General features: G+C 34.3%; 1 protein-coding gene across 4 annotated transcripts in view; it reads left to right on the forward strand.

Annotated features, from left to right (window-relative positions):
* The window catches only part of FUT8 (fucosyltransferase 8), a 130,214-nt gene that overhangs the window by 104,122 nt on the left and 902 nt on the right, over window positions 1–25,190 (forward strand). For 3 of the 4 annotated variants that reach the window (XR_010070701.1, XR_010070703.1, XR_010070702.1), the window contains 4 exons: window positions 2,809–3,055; window positions 4,274–4,450; window positions 11,070–11,220; window positions 15,325–18,255. Coding sequence is in view for 1 of the 4 variants with exons in the window: in XM_063332099.1 (XP_063188169.1) it covers window positions 2,809–3,055; window positions 4,274–4,450; window positions 11,070–11,220; window positions 15,325–15,642 (893 nt within the window). In the remaining 3 variants the exon portion in view is untranslated. Of the gene's footprint in view, window positions 1–2,808; window positions 3,056–4,273; window positions 4,451–11,069; window positions 11,221–15,324; window positions 24,399–25,190 lie in introns of those variants that run through there. The other variant, XM_063332099.1, reaches the window with a different exon arrangement.

The raw sequence follows: 25,190 nt of genomic DNA on the forward strand, positions 1-25,190 counted from the left end.
TTAAAAAACGAAAAACAATTACACGTGTTGTCTCAATGCAACAGTCTGTATGTCAGAATTATTTTGTCAACAGTTAGTAACTAGCAAAAGTCCTGACGCATGAGAGGCTTCTGTGACCATTTCAAAATTTTTAATTATAATAACAATGCATTCTTTGGTCTGTTTTTGTGAATATTTCATTTTATGACTTTCCATTTGTTACCCGTACTTTCAGTGATAGTTCCCTTGTTGAGTGTCATATTGTGTAGTTTTACAAATTAAGGAACTCTTAATCTTCTCTGTGAAATAACCATATGATATTTTCAGTTCCTTCTCAAAGAGTAGTTTTCCGTATCTCAAAGTGCACTCATTAACACTTGACCTAGTAGTTAATTTTGCACAACCAAATTGTTGTTTTGCCTTAATGAAATACATTTTGTTTGTTTCTGATCTTTATTCCCAGCAAATCTTTTGCAAGTTCATTACTATTCGAACAATGTATCACATACAGTTGAAAGCTGAAATCTTCATGTGGGGTGTTTCGCATCTTCTTTTGTATTTTTGTGATTTTGTCATATTTTAATCTAGTTTGCTCTATGCTGAGAGCTTTCATAGTTATTGCTGGCCGTTCTTGTTTTCTTCAAAACCTTAGGAGAGCCCGTGGAAATTTTTAGAAGCACACTCTTATCCTTTAATAGTATGGAATAGTATTGAATAGTATTGGGTGCTTTTCAGGATCAGAATGCCAATTAGTGGGTCAGACTGCTCAATCAGCTTTATCAATAGCAAGACTTTCCAAATGGCTGTCTTTACACAACAGCATATTTTTTCAATGATAGAATGACATATAAAGAATTGTCAGTGATACTATACTTAATAAAAATTCACCTTTTTGTATGCACCTTAGCATCTCTGCTTTTTCTCCTCAAAGAACTGCAGCAAATTTCCTTCTCTAGCTTAAGATTGGAGTCTTTTCTTTCTTCTCTTGGGTAAGATTGCTATTGCTTCTTCTGCCTTGTGTTCCTTCCCCCACTCTCAGTTAGGGGGAAAGAGTAAAAAGGATGGAACCCCAAGCATTCTTTCATACCATTCCCAAGCTAAACGTTTCCTCTCTAGACTTCTGACTAATACTTCACAGCTGAACCAGATGTAGGACTTCCCTGGCTTCAGGCTGCTTTTCTTTATTCCAGCTTTCTGAAGACATAATGATAAAATATTATCCATCTTCTTGTAAGAAAACTTAAATGCTCAGTATTTTTACTAAACTGATGAACTCTTACTAAATCTTTTTCTGTAAGCGTGATATAACGGATGGTAGAAATATGAATTGGCTTCTTGAATTGAAAAGTATCATTCATACCTGCAGTATGTATTCTATGGGAAATTCTTCTAAAAGATCCCTTTATAGTGGTGTTATACAATGCAGTGATGAAATATGCGTAGATGTATAAATAAATCTATGAAGACATGTCTTCCAAATCTATTAAAAATTAATTGAAATGTACCTGATCATAACAAACATTCCTTATTCAAATAACCATATCCCAGAGAGTTACTGCTGGATTTTGACTAGTTTTGGTGGGCTCACTGATGTTAATGCTCACTGCATTCTGGCAATGTATGACTTAATCATGCACGTGTCATATTTCTACGACTTTGACACAAATATACTGAAGTGATTTTTACTGCATGCAAAAGCGTTCTAACCTTAGGGATTTTTCACTGTTCTTAAAATAAGACTTGTTATCCTTGCTCTGAATTGATTTTTTCAGCCATTAGGTTTACTTGGTCATCAACAGTTACATGAGTTTGCTTTGCTTATATTTAAAACAGTTTTCTTTCCTGGCTGGTGGGCACCACTAGACGGAGAACGCGCCGTCTTTGCCAATAAACACTGCAGACAATGAAATATTCTTTGGAGGAAATGAGCACACTAGAAATCTTACCTGAAATGTTCAATGTTTCAAAAATGTAATGTTTTGAATTATGTTGTCATGTACTGTAATTTATTTCAGTATATGAAAATAGCTTTGAATTGTCAATTATGTAGACACGTTTGTGTAATTTGTAAAAACGCTTAAAAAATGATTAGTAGCTATTGAGCCTTCAGGAAAAGTCCCATCTAAAACATCTGTGTATTCCACTTTAGTTAGTATTTAAAAGATAACAAATTCTTACCTGTATCTAAATCACATGCTTGTATAGTGCTTGGCTGTTTTCCTTAATCTATTTAATTTGATACTTATCTTCATAGTTTAAGTTCTTCAAGACAGGAATTGTCTCTCTATCTGTCCTTTCTCCCCTTCTGTCAGTAGAGTAGCTAATTTAATGGATTTGATGATGTCTGAAATCCTGAGATTTACTACAGCAGGGCTGTACATTTATTTTTTTAATAACTTCTTAGGCCTTAAAATGTTTCTTTTTTTATTTTTTAAACAAGTAACTGAATTTTAAGCATTTTAGATAACAAGTCTGTTCAAGTAAGCCTTAGCACACAGTAATGGTGTAGCTGTATATAAAAAGGTATGAATACATAAACAGGAACATGTTTTATATTTTATTAACTACCAGCTGCCAAGGATTCAAGGACCTTCAACCTTGTTCTACTGGAGTGGATTGTTAGATACAGGTCTTACATAAATCTAGTCTAAGACTGTGATTTTTTGTTAATTTTTTTAATGCTATTTTGAAAAACTAGAGCAAAGGTTATGTAGTCTTTTTGAAGTTGAAGATACAGTTTAGCTGATATCTTTGGGATGTTACTTGCCAATGGTAAAGCTTATTAATAAAGTAAATGCTTGACTCACCCTAGTATGTATTTTAAAACAGGTGAGGCTAATGATAAGGATGTTCAGGTGGTGGAACTTCCCATTGTTGACAGCTTACACCCACGGCCACCTTATTTACCGTTGGCTGTCCCTGAAGACCTGGCTGATAGGCTAATTCGTGTACATGGGGATCCTGCAGTGTGGTGGGTCTCGCAGTTTGTGAAATACTTGATTCGTCCACAGCCTTGGTTAGAAAAAGAAATAGAGGAAGCCACAAGGAAACTTGGTTTCAAACATCCAGTGATCGGGTGGGTATTTAGTTTTCTTTTTCACTGTGCTTTAATATCTGTATATAGTGATTCATGTTCTTGACAAATTGTTTTATGATGGTTGTTTTGCAGGGAGAGAGGGTGCTTTCTAGATGAAGCTGTTATTTTTTAACTGTGCATAGTACAAGTTGATTGCAAGTACCTTTTCAGCATAGCTGTCTACCTATAGTTGGACAGATGTATAAAAGGCGCCTCAAGAGAAGGTTTGCTTATATGTCCTTCCATTTTTAGAAATATAATATAGAATTTCATTCATGTAATTGCCTTACAGCTTGTATTCCAGACACTTTTCTGTCTGGGTCTTCTTTTCAAGTGCCTATAGCCTTTACATTTGAGGAAAAAAGGCTAAGCCTACATTTTACATGCCACAATCATCAACTGTTTTTATTGTTGGCCTCACCTGAACATGGTATGTGCCTTTCCCTTTCCTGCTGATGTTTTCACTATTGTTGTTTCTTAGCAGTAACTATGAATTGGAAAGGTCTGTATGGGGAGATACGGGGAGAAGGAAGAAAAGCACCGATGGGCAATGAAGAGCAGCTTGTGGAAGAAAGGTTTTACTGTCATGTAACATGAAAAATGTCACTGCTGCTGTACAAGAATCTGCAAATATTGCTCTCTTTGCCATAATTTTCCTTCAGTCTTTCTTGGAGTGCACAATAGTGATGTCCAAATGTTAGCTGGCTTTCTACCATTGAATTGGTAGGCCACTTTATTGCTAGCGGATCTGAAGACCTGTTAGGTTTCCAGCAGATGGGGAAGATGCATTTTTAACTACCTTCATTCAAATCCTGCATTGTAGTTGGTGTCCCAGTATACCCATGATGCAAATATTCCTATTTTGCTTTTGAACTCTATTGATCAAGCATTATCTAACTATACTGGATAACTTAACCTTTTGCACAAAAGGAATGCTTTGTATGCTATAATTAAATCTCCTTCGTTCTCTTCTTTCAGTTACCCTTTGCCTTCCTTGGAAGATTATTATATTGCTTTCAAGGACAGACTGACAGCTAACTTTATGTTGCCAGTGTGTCCGATAGACATCAATGAGTTTTAATCCATTCTGGTTTTATGTAGGGTTTAAACTTAATATGCATTGTAAAAGCACAGGCATGACATTTAAAGTTAAAATTTCAGATGCTAAACTATGTATTGTATTTATGAATTAAATTCCTAGTTTCTGCCTTTTTCCAGTGTTCACGTCCGAAGGACAGACAAAGTAGGAACAGAGGCAGCATTTCATCCCATTGAAGAATACATGGTACATGTTGAAGAGCGGTTTGAACTTCTTGCTCGCAGAATGCGTGTTGACAAAAAAAGAGTGTATTTGGCTACAGATGACCCTTCACTGTTGCAAGAGGCAAAATCCAAGTAAGATGAATTATGTTTATATTACAGTTTGTTCCTTCTGGATAGCTTTACAATTTCTGACTCTTGTGCGCACAAATCTTAGTATCATTGTTTTGTTATCATTTAAACAGTTAAGATTGCATTTCACCTTCCAGTAATTTTGATTTTTCTCTCAGAAATTCTCTTTTTTGGATGATTTTTTTAATCCTAGCTATAGGACGTCCCAGCCCGCAGTAGAAAATATAACTGTTCAAACCTGGAAATGCACAGTGTGGATGCATTTACTCCTAACTTGTCCTGTATTTTCCTGTAAAAACTCATTGTTAAGTTGCGTGTTTTGCAAGGTGTCACTGAATGACAAAACCTGTTTAGTAAAATAAAGCAGATGCATATGTAAGAATAATGTTCCATATTTAACTATATCTTTCTTGGGTTATGGTGTTTATGGGATATAAACTATTTCACAAGTGCTTATTGCCATGACTCTGGAAACTTGGTTAAGTATTTTGGATACATTCAATTTAGGCGTATTCATTACTGAGTACAAGTTCACATGTTTTCCTTTTGAGTACTATTTATTTATCTGTCTACTGAATAGCACCTATTTCTGTTTCCAAAATTTTATCTCCCTTGAGCATACTTAGTTTTTCATTTAAGCAAGGAAATGAAGACTTTTCAAAATCAAGGTAACTAAAAAATGGCAAATTTTTTAACTTTTATTCTTGGTAGACATGCTTAGAAAAATATGTAAGATAACATAATGGATTACAAATTTTCTTTGGCATATACAAGGTAAGCAGAAAATGTTCTTTTGTAGTAAAGGAATTATCTACCGCATTGCAAACCTGTGTATTTCAATTGTGCCATTTCTGTTTTTCTTTTGTATCTATAAAGGGCTGCTGTTTGAATTAGAGAGTTTTGAAAAAACTAAACGAACATATACAACTCCAGATGATGGCAATCTAATCCTTCCTTTTTTGTATATGTAGAGACAAGAACAGTAGCAGAAACAATTATGATAACATAACATTTAAAGTGCAAATCTGAACAATGAAAAGACAGGTAATACAAAATTGAGGTTATAATATTTAATTCATTACATTGTCCTAAATAACTTTAATTACTGCTTGTAGCATAGCAGAATTCAATATTACTGCAACAATCTTAGTTATGCATTTTTTCTTTGTGTTCAACTTTGAATCCCTAGCACGATATACTTTGGCTTTGTGAATAATAATGAGATGCACCACCTGCGTAAACATATCATCCCAAGTTTTCAGTAGCAACAAAAACTAATAGTAGAATTGTGACTTGCTTAGTAAAACAATACTGAATTTTATTAAGCATTGCAGTCTCTGTGTCAGTTTAAAGTCCATTCCAAATCACACTTATTGAAATATAAGTACAGCTCATTAGTACAACATTCATTTTGTATGTTTTCTTAATAAAAGCCATAGAATCTGTAAGTAGTGAAGATTATTTTTTATGTGTTGCTGCTGAGTTTTCAGGCCATAGCTTACACTGAAACATAATTTCCTAAGTTGCTTGCAATCGAGTAGAAGTCATTTGAAACCTCCTGTGATTTCACAGAAGGCAGGATGCAATTTGATGTTTCAGCATTTAAGGGTGTCTGAAGGGCAGGTTAAGGTCAGGTTTTGCTCATGAGGAACCTTTTCTTCCTCTTCTTGTGAAGAAAATACAAATTAGTTTACACTTCTGACAAAAATGTTCGAGTCACACTGCACTACTGAGCCTTGATAGAATCAGCTATTGCATTGTACTGCAGCAGCTTATGTTGCATTCATTATTTGGTGCACTAATATTAGTAAGTACTAGATATTATACCTCTCTTTACATGAGAGTGATTGGCTGTCAAACAATGTTGGCATTTAAATAATGAAAATTTAGCCAACATTCACATGAATAGGCACGTTGTTTCTATTAAGAGAAGTATTTTACACTACTCAGAGTCATGAAAATGGAAATGTTTTGAATTAAGTTTCAGAAACTTCCCTTGCAGTCAGTTGTCTGCCAACTGCAAGTACAATACTAAAGACAGTGGAGTCAACACTATCAGTTTGCAGAGTGTTTTTGTTTGTTTTGTTTTCCAAAAGAAAGGAAAAAGTGATGTATTTTCAGAATTAGGATGCTATAGAACAACATGATTAGAGATAGACCGTGGTTTAGAGTTCAACAGCTGTAAAGATTATGAAATTAAAGCACTCGACAACTTCTGGTAAGCAGAGGTCATGCTGTTTGTCTTAGGTAAGTAAGTGCTGTGTTAGAGATGGTGTAAAATGCTTGTTCTTCGGCTGATTTAGTATTTTCTGATACAAAATTGAATTTTCTTGTGTATGTGTTTCTAGTCTATAATATTATTGACAGCATCTTCTCTCTTTAAGGTAGAGTATTCACAATAATGCAGCTGAACACGTACATAAATTCTTAGGAAACCATATTTAATACCTTGCTAGTTTATATATGAATCTATTAAGGTCTCTCTTTTTCATGTATATGAGCAGTAAAATTCAACAAATTGCATTCTTTCTTTCAGGACGTTTACCTGTAAAGTCATCTGTATTTTGCTGTTTCATCTTTTGCAATAATTTGCCTCCCTCATGAGGTTTTTTTTCAGCACTTATGAAAGCTTTATTCCCACCCTATTTCACTATTTATTTACTTCCGCAATAGCAAGTTAATGTCTTTTCTCCCTGTATGCTATCTGTAGTTTAGCTGTTGCAAGCTTCCCCGCCCCCAAGTCATAGTGTGCTTAATATATAGAATTCAGTACTGCTTCAAAGTTCTTGAGTCTGATGAACAGCTCATACATTTCCCAAGACCTGAATAAACACATTATTTCGTACTCCATCTGTTTACACACAGGCTCACACTGTTCTTTGAGAGGGAAGAAAACTTGCATTGCCTGTTCTGGACACTGCCCCAGTCCTAGCAAATTGATAACAGGAGCCTGGGACTCGCCTTGGTTTGCACCTGCTGCACAGTGTAGCAATAAGCTGTAGTTACACAACTAGTTATTCAGCTTCTGAAACCAATTGGAACTTGAAATAGTCTCATAACTCTGCTTAGTTTGTATCCTTATTTGAGGCTGGTAAATGCAGGAAGGAAAGATTTTAAACTATCTCTTCTCTACCTTCATCTGATTTCTTCTCTTACCTTTTTCCTAGGGGGAAAAAAAAGTAAATCCTTCCTGGCCTGTATATAAGTTTCAAGAATTTATTTAGGTAGCTTTATAAGAATTAGATGTTGTTTTTTAGATATGTGGAGGAGATATACTACATGTAGTTAGTCTGATACAAAGGAAAACGTATGGTGCCAGTTTCCCTTCTTTGTTTTTGTCTTCACAGTCTCCTCCTTTCCTGTTATAAAGAAGAGAATGTGTGGGTAATATGTTTGGAAAGCTAGAAGAGATCCTACAAAATTACTGTATTTAGGTGATTTCTCTCAGTAAGAATATGACATCTTATTATTTGTTATTCATTTACCACTGCATTCAGGAATCCTAGTAATAGGATCATGCCTGAGTTCGGCTTAAAACAAAAAAAAATCCCCCAAAATTTATGATGTAAATTTTACATAATATAAATACAGATAGAAAAGGGAATAGAAGGAAGCACTAGCTAACTATAGAGCTTTAGAAGTTTCATTTCCTTTATTCTTTGTAATCATTGTGGTAAGAATAGCTTTAAACAGAATCTAAAGCATTATATTGAGTGGGAAGGAGAATTAAACCTTGCCTTATGCAGAAGGTCAGTGGGCCACATATGGCTAAGCTTGAGAGGAGTATAGGTTTGGCCTTTTACTGTATTTTTCTTTATGCTCTGGTTTCAGCCTGTGGTGGAGACAGGATAGTGAAATAGAAGATTCTTTGGTCACGCCAAGTATGGCTGCTATTATGCTCACATTTTAGGGTGTTTAAAGGAAATGTGTTTTCCGAAGCATTAATATAGCATGGTGTGTGTGGGATAACATGAAAGTGCTTGTTTGAAAACTTAAACATATGAGTAGATAAATGCTAAGCTGGGATTACTGGTTTGAAGAAATAGGTTCTGAAACTGTTGATAAGGTGAATTTGGATCAGCTTTACAAACTGGAATTAAAGACCGGATTTAAAAGTATCTCAAAGACTGTTTCCAGAATAAAGGGGGGAAGGAGAAAATTTTAAATATGTGCATAAGATGTGCAAAAGTTCTGCTTGGGTTTCCTTTGTTTTTTAACCAGATCCAACATGATATCGGTATGCCTCATTTGTTAAGTTATTAGAATGATCTTTTGCTCGTAAGAAATCAAATTCTTCAAGAAAGGTTCTTTTGTCTATACTGAGCATTTGGACTCTGATTTTTGAAGTCTGAAGGAAGTGGTTAATTTTAACAGTATTCCTGATGCCAAGAACTTGCAAAGGGGTGTGCAAATATCTTTACTATGTTCACTGTCCCTAGAAATGACATCTTCTGTTAAACTTTCTTCATGTTGCTACCCTCAGAGCTGTGTCACTAAAATAAGACTGATGTCCATTTCCATTCCTCAGATAGTTTTCACAGTAGAGTATGACATATTTCCATTTGGTCTGTACTTTTTTTCTTAAAAAACACCAACCTAATATTCACACAATGGAAATAGAATATATCAAAAATATTGTCTTGTCATCTGTTGTATTTTGAGAACTGGTTAAATATTGACAGAAAATGTTAAACACGAGAAGATAGGAAAGAAAATTATCATTGTGATAGAGGTCATCTTGAAAAAAACTATTTCTTTGTACATATCCTTCTATAATTTCTCAGAACAGATCTTATCAGTTATTCCAAATGAATAATGTTTCCACCTTCTCTTCCCTTTTATTTTTTGTTGTTGTTTTGTGGGTTTTTTGTTTGTTTTGTTTTGTCTCGTTTTTAATGTAACACGAACTTCCCCTGACGTTCATGATCAGATGCAGCCTTTAAAGTTGTCATACTATCTCTGGGAAAATTACCGTGCATATATTATTTTTTGTTAGAGCAGATGTTTCTCTCAGGAACATAAAATTATATTAAAATTGCTATGAAGATAAACTAAAATTCTTTCTCAAATGTGGAAGTTCTGCTTACGGCTTTTTGATTGGCACTTGAGATAAATTTCCTGATTTGGTAGTCATGGCTAGTGAATGTTAGATGGAAAAGCCTGCTATATTTGCCCATTTCACTTTTGAAAAGAGTTTTCCCATAATTTTGACATTAAAATGGAGTAAATTAGGGAAATTCTTGCAAGAGATCCTCATAATCTACATGTCTACTGTGTGTCCAGAGTGTATACACAAACTGCATTGTTGTATAGAAGTGCGTGCTAACTTCAGAATCTTTCCAAGAACTTGCGAGTGTAAACTTTATTTTGAGCAATGTTCAACGCAGGACGGTCAGGCTTTGAAGCATCTACTTACAGGTCTAAGTTGTTATTGCCCCAGCATTAGGGCCTGCTCTATATTCTGATTTTCTTTATTAAACAGTATAAGAATGATTAATTCTTCCAAATGTAATATTAGCTGCCTCGCTGTCTTATATAATACGTTGCTTTATAATTGCTATGAAGTTGTAAATTTGAAAAATAAATTTTATTTTAATTATTTTGTGATTAACCCTGTACTTGAAATTTTGTAGTTGGCAGGTTAGTCGCATGAGTTGCACTCCATGGTTGAAATATAATTATTGTGTAACAGCAATGTAATTACGATCTCTGTTAATCTACCTGGAATTTTTCATGTCAAACTTATTTTTGGTAGGAGGCTGTCTGAAAATGTAATTAATTCATGCTACTTCTTACTATTTATTTCAGATTTTAGTTCCCCAGTAAAGGGGTACAAATATTTTGAGGAAGACTATTCTTCTTTTCACACTTTTTAAAATGATTTTTTTCTTTCCAAGTCATTGTTACATGTTAAAAACTTCTGATTTTATTTTTAAAATAATATAAAACAAGGGTTTATATTTCAAATAAAAATATTTTGACTTAAAGTATTATTATTTTGCTTATGATATGTCAGAAAGGTGTATTGACATGAGGTTTTACACTTCTTTTATTTCCTTTTGACCAGGAAATAGCAAAATTTGTCCTCCATAGAGCCTTAATAACCGTGAAAGACTTTTTTATTTTTTTGGTTAGTTTGGATTCATTTATTTAATATGTCCCTCTTAACAGGTTACTGATTTTCTTGCATGGTGTCATAATGAGTATCTAATAGAGAATATGGTAATAAACAAAATGTAGTCTATTAAAGACACTATCCCTTATTCTATTTAGTAGTAGGGGAAACGAAGTGATCTGTGTATACTTCATCTAAAATCAGTAGCATTCACAGAGTGTGACATACACTTCCTCATATTTTTTCACTTCTACAGTGTCAAATCTCAGACTTAAAACATTGTTTTATTTAATTTTACCTTTTCTGCATAAAGAGAGGGCGTTCTTGGAGGCAGAAGTAACACTCTAAAATGGTCAACAAAATTATAATTTATTCCCTGTAAAGCAGAGACTCACTTGAAAGAAATTAACGATCTTATCTTGCAGCAAAGATGAGGGTTCTTTAAAAAAACAAACAAACAAACAAAAAAAAAGACTTTGCTGTTAAAGGTGTATTATATTTTCACAGGTATCCAAATTATGAATTTATCAGCGATAACTCCATATCCTGGTCAGCAGGACTTCATAACAGATACACTGAAAACTCCCTGAGAGGTGTTATTCTGGATATTCACTTTTTGTCTCAGGCAGACTTCCTGGTCTGTACATTTTCGTCCCAGGTAAATTGCAATACAATACATATGTACCAGTTCTGAATCTCAGTTTTCTTCATGCTCCTGTTATCTTATTCTCAGTGGTTTCTCATGAGAATTTCAGGAAGAATTAAAGGCTTGCAATGCTATGGGAACCTTGAAGAGGACTGTAAGCACTGGTTGATGTTACTGTCTTAATTAAGGCATTTGAAATAAGCAAGAAATAGTATCAAACATGTTTAAGACTTCCTTGTTTTCCATAAAGTTAATGTATAACTTGTATCCATTCATTTCTATGCAGCTTAGTTGAGGCATTTGAAATAAGTAAAAATAATTTTAAACATGTTTTACACTTCTTAATTTTGCATAAAGTTAATATGTAACTTGTGTCCATCCATTTCTACGCATCATTGCACCCTACTACAGTTTAAACGTGTCTGCTGTTGCCTTAGTTGACTGTGGGAATGGAAAAGAATGAAGAAAGCATTTAATTTCTCTCCAGAGTCTATTAGATTTCTAGCAATCCACCAGCAGCGCAATAAGTGTGAGTTCTGACCACTGTAATCCATAGAGACCTCTTGTTGCGTAATTATAAGCTACAAGCTTCCTTTCTTGAGTTGTTTGATGAAGCAAGTTGGAGTCCATTAGAAAACTGAATCATAGAATTGTCATCATTGGCATTTTCTTCTTATTACATCATATTGTATATTAATTTCACATAACATGAAAAGCTGTTTTAAAAAGCTTTCTTAAGATTAAGAAAGACAAGAAAGCAGTATTCTGTGACTGATATGCTGATCCACCTAATTCAAGGATGGCAAAATATGATTGAAATCAGAGTGAATGGTTTTTTACCTGTTGTTGTCATATATACTCTTAGGTGACACTCCTGGTTAGGAAAGCATTCAACTATAGATGGCAATAGATTGTCATCACATGTGATTGTACTGTTACATGGAAGTGGACACCAAACTGAAAGTTAAAATTCACTTCAAAAAGAAATGTTTTCCACAGCCTGAAATATAAATTGTCTTCTGCGCTGTAATGACAATTAGATAGGTAACAAGCATAGCATTAATACTAATATATGATCGATGCGGTGATATATTGACCTTGATAGCCAGAATTCTTAATGACGTTAGCAGGACAAGAAGACAGCAAAACCAGAAAAAGCATTGAAAAGCCTCTTATCCCTCAGTCATGCTTGTGGATACATTTTTTTTCACTGTTCACCAGACCCTGTGACAGAAATGACATTTTATGGCATATTTAGGAGGCTATTAAGATAGGCTACTTCAGACCAAGACATGACTAAACTCTAAGTAAAAATCGTCACTAAGAAAAGCTTGTGAGGAGCCATCCACTTGTATAATAATGTTTGATTCAGCTGAAGTATGTCCACTGAATACATATCAAGTGAAAGAGGTGATCACCAGCCAAGACCTAGGGCTGCATGTCTTAAATACCACACATGCATTGGTGTAGAGACAGTTCATATTCTGAAGGAAGAATTATGTGCTCTTGGATGAAAACTTAATAAGAAATCTCTAAATTTTCTGCTCTTATTATATTCAGATAGCTGTGTTAAGTGTTTGCTTTAAATGAAACACTGGGTATAAACAGAAGAAACATGTTTAAATATAGGTACAAATGACTTCGATGGAATGTATTGTAATTGAATTGTAAGTATTGGAGTAATTAAAAAAAAAATGTATGTTAAAATACATTGACGTAGTTAAGCTGATATAGGTTGATGAAGACCTCCAGAGGTCATCTGGTGCAACCCCCTTTGAGCATACCTTTTGGGTACATGGTATCTTTGAGCTCCAGTCTCATTCTACATCTCCGGGCATTTCACAATAGACTTTTGCTGGATGACATACTGGTTTTCCAGAGTTGCAGAAAATTCTACTGAAGTCTAGGAAATCCTGTACTAGACTGTTACTCTCAATAGCTGAGACTATGAATTTAGTACAACTATCTACTTAATTTGTTCAGGGCAATTTCTTGTGTTTTAATAATTCAAACTCCTCAAAAATAATTTAGCACCAATTTTGCTGGTCATGGAACAATGTGGATCTCTACAGTATTTTCATATATTTGGCTTTTCTAAGGTCTGTTGCAAGTTTTCCCACTGCTCAGAAAGATTTCTCTTTTATGGGTTTAAAATTTGATCCTCTGATCTCTAACATTTGAACTACTATCTCTGTGTCCTTTCATCAATTAAATAAAAAGTTTGGTACTTACTTTGCCATTGAAGGTAAGCAAAATCAGGCTATTAATGACCATCTTTTGTCCAATCTGTATGAAGAGGAAGTAAGGATAAGGATGTAGTCTAATTTATTTCCAGTGTGATTTTTGGACTTTCATGTTAATCAATTGTATGCTGACCTTTTTCCACTTTCTTTTCCTTGCCAAAAAGAGTCAAAACTTCATTACAGAGGTATTAAGTGAAAATTACAGTATGTGTGAATAGGATCAGATGCTTTAGGAAGTCCCCTATATTAATTCTTATTTATGCTACCAAAATTAAATGGATACTGACATAAGCTGAAGAATAGATATTTCGTTAAAATACTGTTGTTAAAGAAATTAGGCCCATCAAATGATGTGGAGTCAAGGGAAACAATCTACCTTGGCATATTTCAGCCACATCACATAAATTGAGATGTACAGAGAAGCCACATGATAGTTACACAAATCATAACACAGTATCAGAATTAAGATTGCACATTAAAACAAAGAGCTTTTCTGTCTCTTCAGTCTTCATTTAGATGAAATCATAGCTCCCTCTGTCTGATGTATTTTTCTTCATAATCACATTTCCTTCCAGGATTTCTTAGTCTTTGTATTTTGCATTGTACATGTAAGTACAGAAACTGTCCCAGAAGCTATAAAATAAATAACTTCTTATCAATATGTGGGTAATCAAATTTTTTTATATGCTACGGTGTATAACAAGTACTTTGAAATAATTAACTTCATCCTGATTTCTGCAAGCTACTTCTGAAAACTTATTTCAAAGATCAGATGGAGAGGGATAAAAGGAAATCTATTACATTTTTAAAGCAAAAGCTTTTCTCAAACAAGCTAGGAAAGTACAAATGTCTAGTTTGACTGATCAGAGTTCTATTCACTGTATTTTTAGGGGGAGAAAAGAAAAGCTTTACTATATTTACATAGACTGAAAATTATGAAAAAGCTTAAATGCTTCTTCATACTGAAGAAGCCTGCTGTATTGTTAGTTTATCAAGCTTATGCAAACTCAGAGAAAGATACATTAATATAAATTGGAAGTCAGAAAGGTCACAGTGGCCAAATCAGACACCTGATGGAGAAGAGCTTTCTAGCCAATTGTTGAAAAGAGCTTTATTAAATATAGTGGCAGCCTATTTTGTTTCTGGCAATTCTGAGAAATACAACATGATTCTCATGTTGGGACCTGTTTCCTGTCTGAAGAAAATTCCCTTCATAAAATGTGATACAGTGACACTTCAAAGTGCATTTTTCTTCTTGCCAACCTCATTATTGTCTTGCTGGAATTCAGTTTCATTTAATTGTCTTCCAAGTTGCCATCACTGTTCTAATATTAACAACTTTTTAAAGCCTTGTGCTTCTGTAACTACTTGATTATGAAAATTGGAGCTTGCTTTAGAAAAGTAAATATAAAGCCTCATTATTGAAAAATAAATTTTGAAAATGCAAGTTCTAAAGGTTCAAAGGGAAGTAATAAACAGTTTTTATTAGTAGTAGAAAAAGAAAACAAATGTTTTTTTACATTTGATTGGCTACATGTAATTGATTTTAAAAAGCAGGATGGCTAGTGTTCATATGGATGTTTTCAATTTCTTCTGAAAAATGGACTGTTATAATTATTCATCTATTTATTTATTTACTAAATCTGATCACCAGAATACTAATTAAAATGCTGCAAAATTAAATGCTTGTTATTAGTAAATGTGTAGGTTTTTTGGTTTGGGGTTTTTTTGTGTGGGTTTTTTTTATTGACCTGGACATATTAAAACTTGACCGTCTTGTGAAATTTAACTGTTAAACGTTGGTTGCTGACTTGTGTGGTTTATTGCAGGCACAAACAATACTTATGACTTCTCTTCTGTTTTTATTTCTAAGGTTTGTCGAGTTGCCTATGAAATTATGCAGACGTTGCATCCAGATGCTTCAGCATATTTCCATTCTTTGGATGATATCTACTACTTTGGGGGACAGAATGCCCACAACCAGATTGCTATTTATGCTCATCATCCACGAACTGCTGATGAAATTCCTATGGAACCTGGAGATATAATTGGCGTAGCTGGAAACCACTGGGATGGTTATTCAAAAGGCATCAATAGGAAATTAGGAAGAACAGGCCTGTACCCATCTTATAAAGTTAAGGAGAAAATTGAAACAGTCAAGTATCCTACATACCCAGAGGCTGACAAGTAGATTAAAAAGAAGACATTCGGCAGTGATTCTCCATTTTGATTGGTTTGAACCAGTCAACACACTAACTAATGGTTTATATGGGATTTGGATATGCATTTTAACATGCAGTTAAAATCGAAGCCTTTAGTAATGAAACTGGATAAGAAGCTGAGAACAAATGGATGGGCTATTACCTGAACTTAAACATTATTTGTTATATGCACTCTCACACATGCACACACAAAATCACATGCAACAGGAAAACTGTTGTTTTATACTTTTTGTCTCTTTTCAGGATTTGTCCCAGTCATTAGTCTTACATGAGCTTTGGGCTCTTTTCTCTGCCATTAATTGACAATAATGTTTAGACTTACAACACTGCCACATTGTGTAATTTGAGTGACATGAACATATTTTGTATGTGCAAAATTTAAAACATGGTGCCTATATTTGAAAAATTTGTGACCTTTTTAGAAGAGCCATGCCTATTTCACAATGGGCAAGAGTCAATCTTCAACTGGTGTTACCTTGACCACTGAACTTTCTTCAAACAACAGATTCAGATTTCAGACTAGATTTCTTTACAAGTTTATTTTTAGCATTCCATTGATTACTTCTCATCATTAATAAAATAAAGAATACATCCAACAATAAAATAGTCCCTGTCTGTTAGGAACTTTTGTAAAACAATGCCATTAACAGATTCTTTAGTACTGATAATGTTTCTGGACATTGCCTTTGATTAAAAAAAACTAAAACAAACCACAAAACCCACAGAGGAAAAAACTGATGGAGTTTCACTGAATTTTTAAACACTCATTAAGTAGTACAACAACTGCTAGTGGCACAGTGTTTCTCAGTTCTGTGGACAGTGGGTTTTAGCAGAATGACTTCAGTGGCTCAATTTCTTACATTTATTCTCTAGCACTGTTCTTTTACCTTCCGTGTTTTTCTTCTGAAAATATTTTTTGGGGGATAATATAGATAGACACTTATGATTTTGGCATTGAGTATAGTTGCTTTTAAGTAAAATACTCCAGGTTATCCCATTTATAGAACCTGCCAATCTAGAGTACTCTAAAAAAAAAAATCTAACAATTTGCCCAGGAAATAGTAGGTTCCAAGAAAATATACACAAGGATGAATTTTTATGCATGAGATGATAGATTAAATTGTTAGTAATTCTTAGTATTTTGAAATCTGTTGCTAGTCTGCACTCTATTAAGAAAAGAGATAATTTACAAAACAATTTTACAAACAAATTTGTAGGTTTGGGGATTGTGTGTGTGTGTGTATATATATATGTAAAATGTACAAGATATCAAGAGATTATTTCCAAATAGAAAGAATATTAATAGCATTATACTGGTTCTAGTGCAATCCAATCTGGAATACTGGAAGTGCAGAAAATGTTTACTATTCAGACATTGAGAAAATGCCACATGAGTAAAGATTAAAAAAGCATAACTGGTTGACCTTAACAAAGCAAAAGCTAAAAGGATATTTAATTATATTTATAAATAGACCAAGAACAGTGTTGACATAACGAATGGATACACTTGACCATGAATAAATTTTAGGCTGAAAAGTAAAAGGAAATCTGTGGAGGTGTGAAGTCCAGGGAAAGTCTGCTAATTGAAATAGTGGTGAGTAAGTTGGAACTTGATTGGTATGTAAAGGAATTAAGAAAGTAGTTCTCTGTGACATTACTTGCAGGACTGATTCTGTAGATCCCTTCCAGTTATGTGTTCCTCAACTGAAAAACTATTTTGTGTCTTGAATAACAAAATCAAAGCTGAAAACTGCTGTGGGGAAAAAAACCAAACACATAAATTGCCTGTTAATAGTATTAAATAGAAATATCAGTAAAATTGCGCATAGTTACCAAATGGGATTTAAAGAGGGACTGAAGGATAAAAGCAAATGGGTAACAGTGGCCAAGAAATGCTAAAGATGATGAATTTTTGTGACTAAAGATGACTGGAGTTAAACTGGTGTTTCTTTATATTGGAGTTACTAAGGAAGCTGTTCAATGTTAGTTTACTGTCTAAGAGATTCTGATAGATTTTCCACTAACTTTGCCAAACTTGTGGTATTTCAGAGGCACAAATTTAGGCTAAATTATAACTTTTTTTTTTTACTTAAATTTGAATTGTACATATAAAGCTATTCCTATTTTCCTTTTCTACTTGAAAAAAAAAATCCAAACCTGCAAACGTTTCTTCCTCAATTTTTCAATCAGTACATTTTAGCTTTCAGAAAACTACTTTAATTATTTCTCCACAAATATTACAATATCTGTTTGATATTTATAGATGTTGAAAATGTTTTATTTTTGAAGCTCTTTACTTACAACTTCAGAGCTCATTATTTCCAGCTCACTTACTTAGAGCGTGATGCAGAAATAGTATTCATGAATGAAATAACATATGAAAATTTCTTCATAGTCAGGTAACTCAATTGAAAATATCACTAAAGAAGATAAATAGCAGAACATCTAAGAGGAGCCCAAAGGCAAGAGTAGAACTCCTGATGTAGTAACAAGAGAACTGAAAACACAGATGTTATAGAAGACGTACCTATATAATGAGGCAATTCCTCAACAGGCTATAAAGCTGAAAAAATATTGGCAAGGTACATGTGCCTCCTTACATATTCTAAGTATCTAATGAATAATGAGCTCGTTGTCTTTGAGAAAATGATTATGAAATGGTATGAAATTATAAAATTATTGTTAATAATTAGAAATGGACTAATGTAGATGCTATGACCTTATTCTCCCTGGACCGTATGATCCTCTAGTGCTTGTAATGCAGTACGTCTCAGAGGAAGGAACCTAGCAATACATTGCTTAACTAGATGTATCTGTTTCTAGAGATTTTTTTCCTTTAAGACTACCGGTTAGTTACATCTTGGAATCCTGTGACCTTGGGATGTTAAAACTGAATTTGTTTTATATTAAACAAAATGAATATTAGAGACTTTACTCTCAATTACAGTGGAGTCCAGGTAGTATGAAAGGATCTATGGGTAAATGAAAATGAGACCCCCAAATTTTTATTGTAGCTCACAGAAAAGCAAAATAACAGGAAAGAGAAGTTCTGTCTTAAATACCTGGAAAAAAGCTGAATCTTTTGAAAGTTGTGAACTCATTAAGATACTACCCAGAATGCTTGCGAGCAAGCTGCTATACATCTTGTTTCTTCCATTCACCTTGTAGCTCTGCAACAATCCAGCCATGTAATTTTTGCCTCATACCAAACCACCAAGTCTGACATCCATAAAACAGACAGCCATCATACTCTCTTAAACAAGCTAATGTTTAATTAAATTTTTCCTCTTTAAGGAGCATTTGTGTGTGTGTGTGCGCACGCGTGTTGTGTTCATAAAAAAGAATATGAACAGTGCTCTTCCCTTCTTTGCTGTTTTACATTATCATTCTTTGTCACGTTCTCTGTAATGACTTATTTTCTGGGTAAATGTAGTCTCTGTAAACTGAATATTCTACTTGCTTCTTACCAGCTGGGCTAAGAAATTCATTCTGAGTAGTTCAGTTAACTAGTTTTCTGTGACACTGGTGCACCTGGAGGCTGTGGTCATGAGCAGCAGTTCGCTGCTGCAACTACACCAACCTGAGTTCGGTCCTTGATTCTTAGTCCAGCCTGCAGTCAGATGCATGGGATTCCCAAGCCTCCTCTGCCAGCATCGTATCCCTGTAAACTGTGCGGTATTATGGATTTGTTCATGAAGGGTGATGTTTTATTTCAAAATTTTTAAATATCTGTCTCCAGAGGAGTCTTTTGTGTACCCCCTCTACCACTGAATTTTAAGGAAACTTGCAGTTACCAGTAAGATGTCTCTCCTTTACCAGTTTTTCAGAAAAGAGAACTGGTGATACCTTTCTTATGGAGAGAGATTCACAAAGTGAAAATTTCCTCCATAGTGGGTTTTATGTTTCTTTGATATGCAATTATAAAATAAGGGTCTTGGCTTCTGAGCTAGGAACATAATAGAGTATAAAACAGAAAATTTTTATTACAAATTCTTGATAAGGGGAGGGAGATTTTCCTTCATGCTAGTGGAGTAGCAACTACCATTTGGAACTTTTTCAAAACAGTGAATTGAACTTTTGTTTTTCCAGGTTGTAAGTTTCTTTGCAATGTAATCTCTCAAGTTTCTAAAGAATCCAGGTAAAAATCATGTGCTTAGTTTGGGAGGTGGGAAGGAGAGAGTCTAATAAGAAAACATAATATTATACTTTCAATTTAAGTTGCTATATCAGTTTATAAAGCCACAAATAAACTTTCAGTGCTGGAATAAGGACCTCTGCCAGCAAAATCATTCTGCTCTTTGCCAGAAACACTTACAATTTGCAACCCCTCTTTTGATTTTGCCTAATTCCAGTCCCAGTCGTGTATAAACATCATGCTGCTTATATTCTGATCATTGATTGTTAACTCTATTATAGTTTCATTCCTTGTTTGGGTGGCTTGGGAGCAGGCTGTCAGAGGGCACAAACTTTGGTTTAGTTATCATGTTGAATTAAAATTGCATTTAAAACTCACAAAAATTGTTTCCCTAAGGCACCACTAGGATTCTAAGTACAGTCTACAGACTTTTGTCAAGATCCCCTATATGTACCTGCAAGCTTATAGAAAGCTGGACCGAAGCAAAGAAAGTTCTATCAATATTAGCCACAAACAGGTTGAGTTAGAATTCATAGTATGTTGTTAATTTCTAAAAAGCATGAAAAGTGGCACTGCATTCTACAAATAAGAGGATAGTATAAAATTTCCAAGCCTACAAAAACCAAAAATTGCTAGTCTGTTTGCGTGTGTCACTAGATGCATTCACTGTGTACAAGATTATTTCAGAATCAAAGTTCATGAGGCAGAAGTCTTCCAGCATTACTACAGGCATCTGAGAATCCCTTCCATTGATGTGTCTGCTGGTCTTTACCCTTTTGGTACCATGTACAAATACCTAACAATGCTGATGATGTTTGCTAATTAGTGGAACCTTCCTTTATTTTGCATGCTTGTTTCCTTTGACTCAACTTACTTGTCAGCAGAATCCTATTGCCACTTCAATTCAAACAAGTTTGAATTAATACAAAGGTACGGCAATTGTTTGCACCAAAATCTCTTTACCATTGCTTGAAATTAACTTCATGCTCTTAGACTGACTCCTAAGGAGACGCTGTTGAGGGAAGGAGTTAGCTCCACTGGACTATAATGTATATCTTCTATGACTGCTAACACATACATGTACTGGTTTTACTTTCAATTTTGCATGATTTTTCCACTTTATACAGACTCAAGATTTTGTTTTTATTTTAGTATATTTATGAAGGATTTTCTTGAGCATGTTTGAACGAAGTCACAACTATCCTACATTTTTTTTCAAGAGGCATATTGGACCTCACTCCATTTCCTCTAATTGTATTAAAGACATCCTCTAGCCCCATCATTTTAATGGAATCATTTAGATCAATGTTTCCTGAAGACTATGACATTTTTATTAACCCTACTGCCTACTTGCATCTGAGCCTGATCTACTGTGATTTTATGAACCTTCTTCAGACCTTTGGGCGCAGTGTGTTTTGATTTCCTTGCCTAGTGGCTAGTGGTCATTACTTGACCAGGAAGTGTCCGTATTTGATTTTCATAATACAGTGTGAAATTATATTTCTTGCAGATTATTATTTTTTTTTTTTTTTTACTAAATGCATTTTCATATTTTCCCTAACTGGTATAGTCAAGAATTCAAAGAGAAAACACCATGATCCAATGTGCCTAATAAGTGTTTAGGAGGCTTACAAGGTATAGAAGTTCCTTGCCTAATAAGATTTACAGCTCGCACCGTGGCAAGTTTCTTGACCCAGATGAAAGATATACTTTCGTAGCATTCCCTATCCATATTTGCCTATCAATAGACACTAATGCTTGCAGCTTAATATACAAGTGATAAGGACACATTCTGAATGCAATTTTTTACAGGACCATAAGAGACGTGTCATTTTCTTTTCTTCAGCCTTAGAATCCTTTATTTTAGCCTGGTTTTAGTGTTCCTGCTCTCTTCCATTGGCATTTTTGTTTGTATAATAGAGATGCACAATTCTCAATTACTCCACTACAAGTAGAGCCACAAGAATATTGTATCTCAGCTGTGAGAATCCACTGAACGTAGAGATTGCTGTCCAACTGTATACAGAAGATCTGTCTCTAAAAGAAGCCAAGTATGTTTGCTGATATCTTTGCAAACAGTACCAACTTAGAAGAATGGGAGGAGACCAAAAAGCAGGACGTCCTACTTCCTTCTTTGTGAATGAGAAGGAATTGGGCATCCGTTATGTCCAACCAAGACACTGGAAAACAATTGACTAGTTGATGGGAGTAGTTTGCTTCACTACTTCAGCCTATTGCTGGAGAATGAACTGTGATGAGTTTATAATTTTAAATCTGTGGTCTCTTTGTAACATCTATAAAATTTTATTTGTTTTCACTTGAGAATAAAATTGTTACACACAAAGCATAAATTCAGGTTTGTGGGATTAAATGGACAGTGTTTCTTCATGCCTCACATAGAGTTCATTGCGCACTAGCATTTCTTAAAATGATTTTTTGTTTATGACTAAACTTCAATTATTCAGCAAAGATAGACAAATCTTGTCATATTTTTTAACCTGTGCATCACTAGAGGTTATACAGAGGCTAGCGCTAATGAGCCTTCATATAATACATTTAGGGTTGATGGATTCATTTCCTTAATTTTTTTTTTATGTACAACAGAAAAAATGTTTTCTAAATATTGAAATATGATAAGATGTATCTGCCTGCTCAAAAGGTATTTCTCTAGGGCTGCTGATATGTTATGACTGCTCTTTATTACAGTGATTCATATTAACTCATGTTCTCATGTTTCCAAGTGTGTTGTTCATTCCTTTTGTCTGATGTTTAGATTATAAGATTTATGATCCAGGAGTCTCCTTTATTTTGTGTTTCCAGCACTCTTGTCACAGCAGGACTCTCGTCATTCAGTAGGATCCCTACACAGTACAGTAATATGAATAATAATTGTAGTCATAAAATGGGTTAGGCATTTCATCTATAATGCTAAATTCAATGTGATTTTGTAGTTTGCTTTTATTTCTGTTGCATTAATATTTTGTTAAGTTATATATATTTTTTATTTGCCATCCCGTGTATATGAAAAAAAAATTGTTAAAAAAACCAACAAAACAAAACCCAAACCCAGATACCAGAAGTTGGATTCAGGAAGTATTCTTAGTTCCTTCTTACATGCTGATGACCTTTGTTAATAGTGGTAAATTTGTATGTTTGGTTCTGAAACAGCACAGTGATTTAAGAAATTACCTTATGTACTTTTTTTGCTCTCCTTCCTTCTCTTGAGACTTAGTAACTAACCATGTGTGTACTAAATCTGTTTCCATGTGAATTCAAACAGGTTCAAATCTGTGCCACTGCTGATTGGGTTCGTATATATTAGTCAATGAGTATTTTCAAAGTAAGCATGAATGTATATCCTTCATTTCAGAGCTTTTAAAATTTAATGTAGGAGAGTAAATGTAAGAACCGTAGGAATAATAGGTTTTTATTATCTTTTGTTGAATGGCTAGAGCTTAGTCATGCCCTTTTTCATGCTCAAGATAACACGTTTCAGGAACATGATATGGAGAGACAGATGCATACACTGTAGACAGTTATGTATCTAATAGGAAGGGACAAAATCTGTTGAAGAGCCTGGAAGAAACCTCTAGAAGATGAGCATGCAACCGAGGTAATGGTTGGCTTGACATGAAGGTGTTTCAGTCTTTGCTTTATCTGCCGATGTGGTTGACTGGAGGTCTTGTTCTTCATTTAACAGACATACATTATTTTGTTGTGACTTCATGCAGGATGGATGGATATTGGTTCCTGAACATGCTATTCCTTTTTGATAAGATGCATCATGTCAGTGCAGGTGCTCTGCTGTACTACCTCTGTAGTTAAACAGTCTGGATTTTCTCAGTGCAATGTTTAATTATGTTGTGTCTCTCTTCAAAATTTCTCTTTAAGCATTTTGTTTTAGTAAAGCCATACACAATGGTTAAAAAAAACAAAATAATATCATTTTTTGCTGATTTGAGTCTGATGTTTATTTCTGAGATACCTGTAATTTAACTTGCTGACCTACAAAACCACAACATAGATTTTAACTTTTTTTCTGTGGCAAGTAGCTTACTACTGTTGGCTGTAGACAACAATTTGGTGCTGAAAGGAAGCTTTAAGCCTCTGCGAGTATTTCTGGCTCTTACTGCTGTCTGAGAAACAGTGGTGACCTCTCCTGACAGTGGACATATGGAGTCCCCAGAAACTAGTTTGGGCTAATTCTGTGTGATACGCTTTTTCCTACCAACATTACCACTCTCTTGCCTAAGTCTGTTTTATCCAGCTTTACTTTGTTTTAGAATTTATCTTGAAGTTCCTGGGGTACAGGGAAATGGTGTTGTCTGTGCTTGAAAAGCTGTTGTAAATGAGTTTTCTAAGCATGCAGCTAATACAGGAGACAACAATGTCTGTTAATCTCTTCATTTATGCAATATCTTCTCCAGCAACTTCTCTACCTGTGGTGCCAACTCAATTTCTTTGTTTCCAAGTGATTTCCTCCCTGTCTCTGTCTTATATGTAGAATGATCTTCTACTTTGTTCATTGAGATCTCTAAAAAACCGGTGTATGTAAAAAAAAAAACAAAACCAGAAAATTAAATGCAATTAAATTATCAACACATCTACTTTTTTTATCAATTACCTTCTATATATCACATTTTTGAATTTTAAGTTCTTAGAAGCAAAAATTTTATTTTGTTATTGTTCAGACTTCTTAATCCTGAAACAATAAATAATATACAAAAAGGTTTCTAGAAGGCAGAAAGCTTTTCCAAAAGCAGTAGATTGTTTAGTACAAACATAATAAAAATTAGAAATCCCATTAAATTCCTAAATGTAGAACTGCGTGAAAGATTACTCTGAATGCCAGAGTAAGAAACACACAGGATTATAATTTTTTTCCCCCTGGTTTTCCCCTATTAGTTTAATTAGCCTACCTAAATTGCTGCTTATCTGTGTGTCACTGTTTACTGCACAGCAGCATGGCTAACAAATGATACGTGAAATCATTGTCCTTTTTAACTGGAATGTTTTTATTAAACAACAGTAGCTATGACTAACAGCAGGTTTCCATATTGTTTTGGTTTGAGGTTTGTCAGTTGTTTTTCATGGCACACACTCAATGACTGAATAATAAAGAATGTAAACTACTTTTTACTATTGCAGACAGATTCAAAGGATAGTTGAGTCCCTCCCAGCAGCCAAACAAATTGCTTTGGGGAAACTCCCCAAATCACTTAGATTAGGGAAAGAGTAAGTTATTAGATAGAAAGGCTCATATTGAGTTCAAAGAAAAGTCTCTGCTCTGAAGTCTTCAAACTTTCTGTCTAGGGAAGATTTAGTTTTCAAAGTGTGCATCAGAACAGTACACTGTACCCATGTTTTCTCAGTGTTACTATT

The sequence above is a fragment of the Chroicocephalus ridibundus genome, chromosome 4 (genome assembly GCF_963924245.1).
Source record: "Chroicocephalus ridibundus chromosome 4, bChrRid1.1, whole genome shotgun sequence".
NCBI classification, from domain to species: domain Eukaryota; kingdom Metazoa; phylum Chordata; class Aves; order Charadriiformes; family Laridae; genus Chroicocephalus; species Chroicocephalus ridibundus.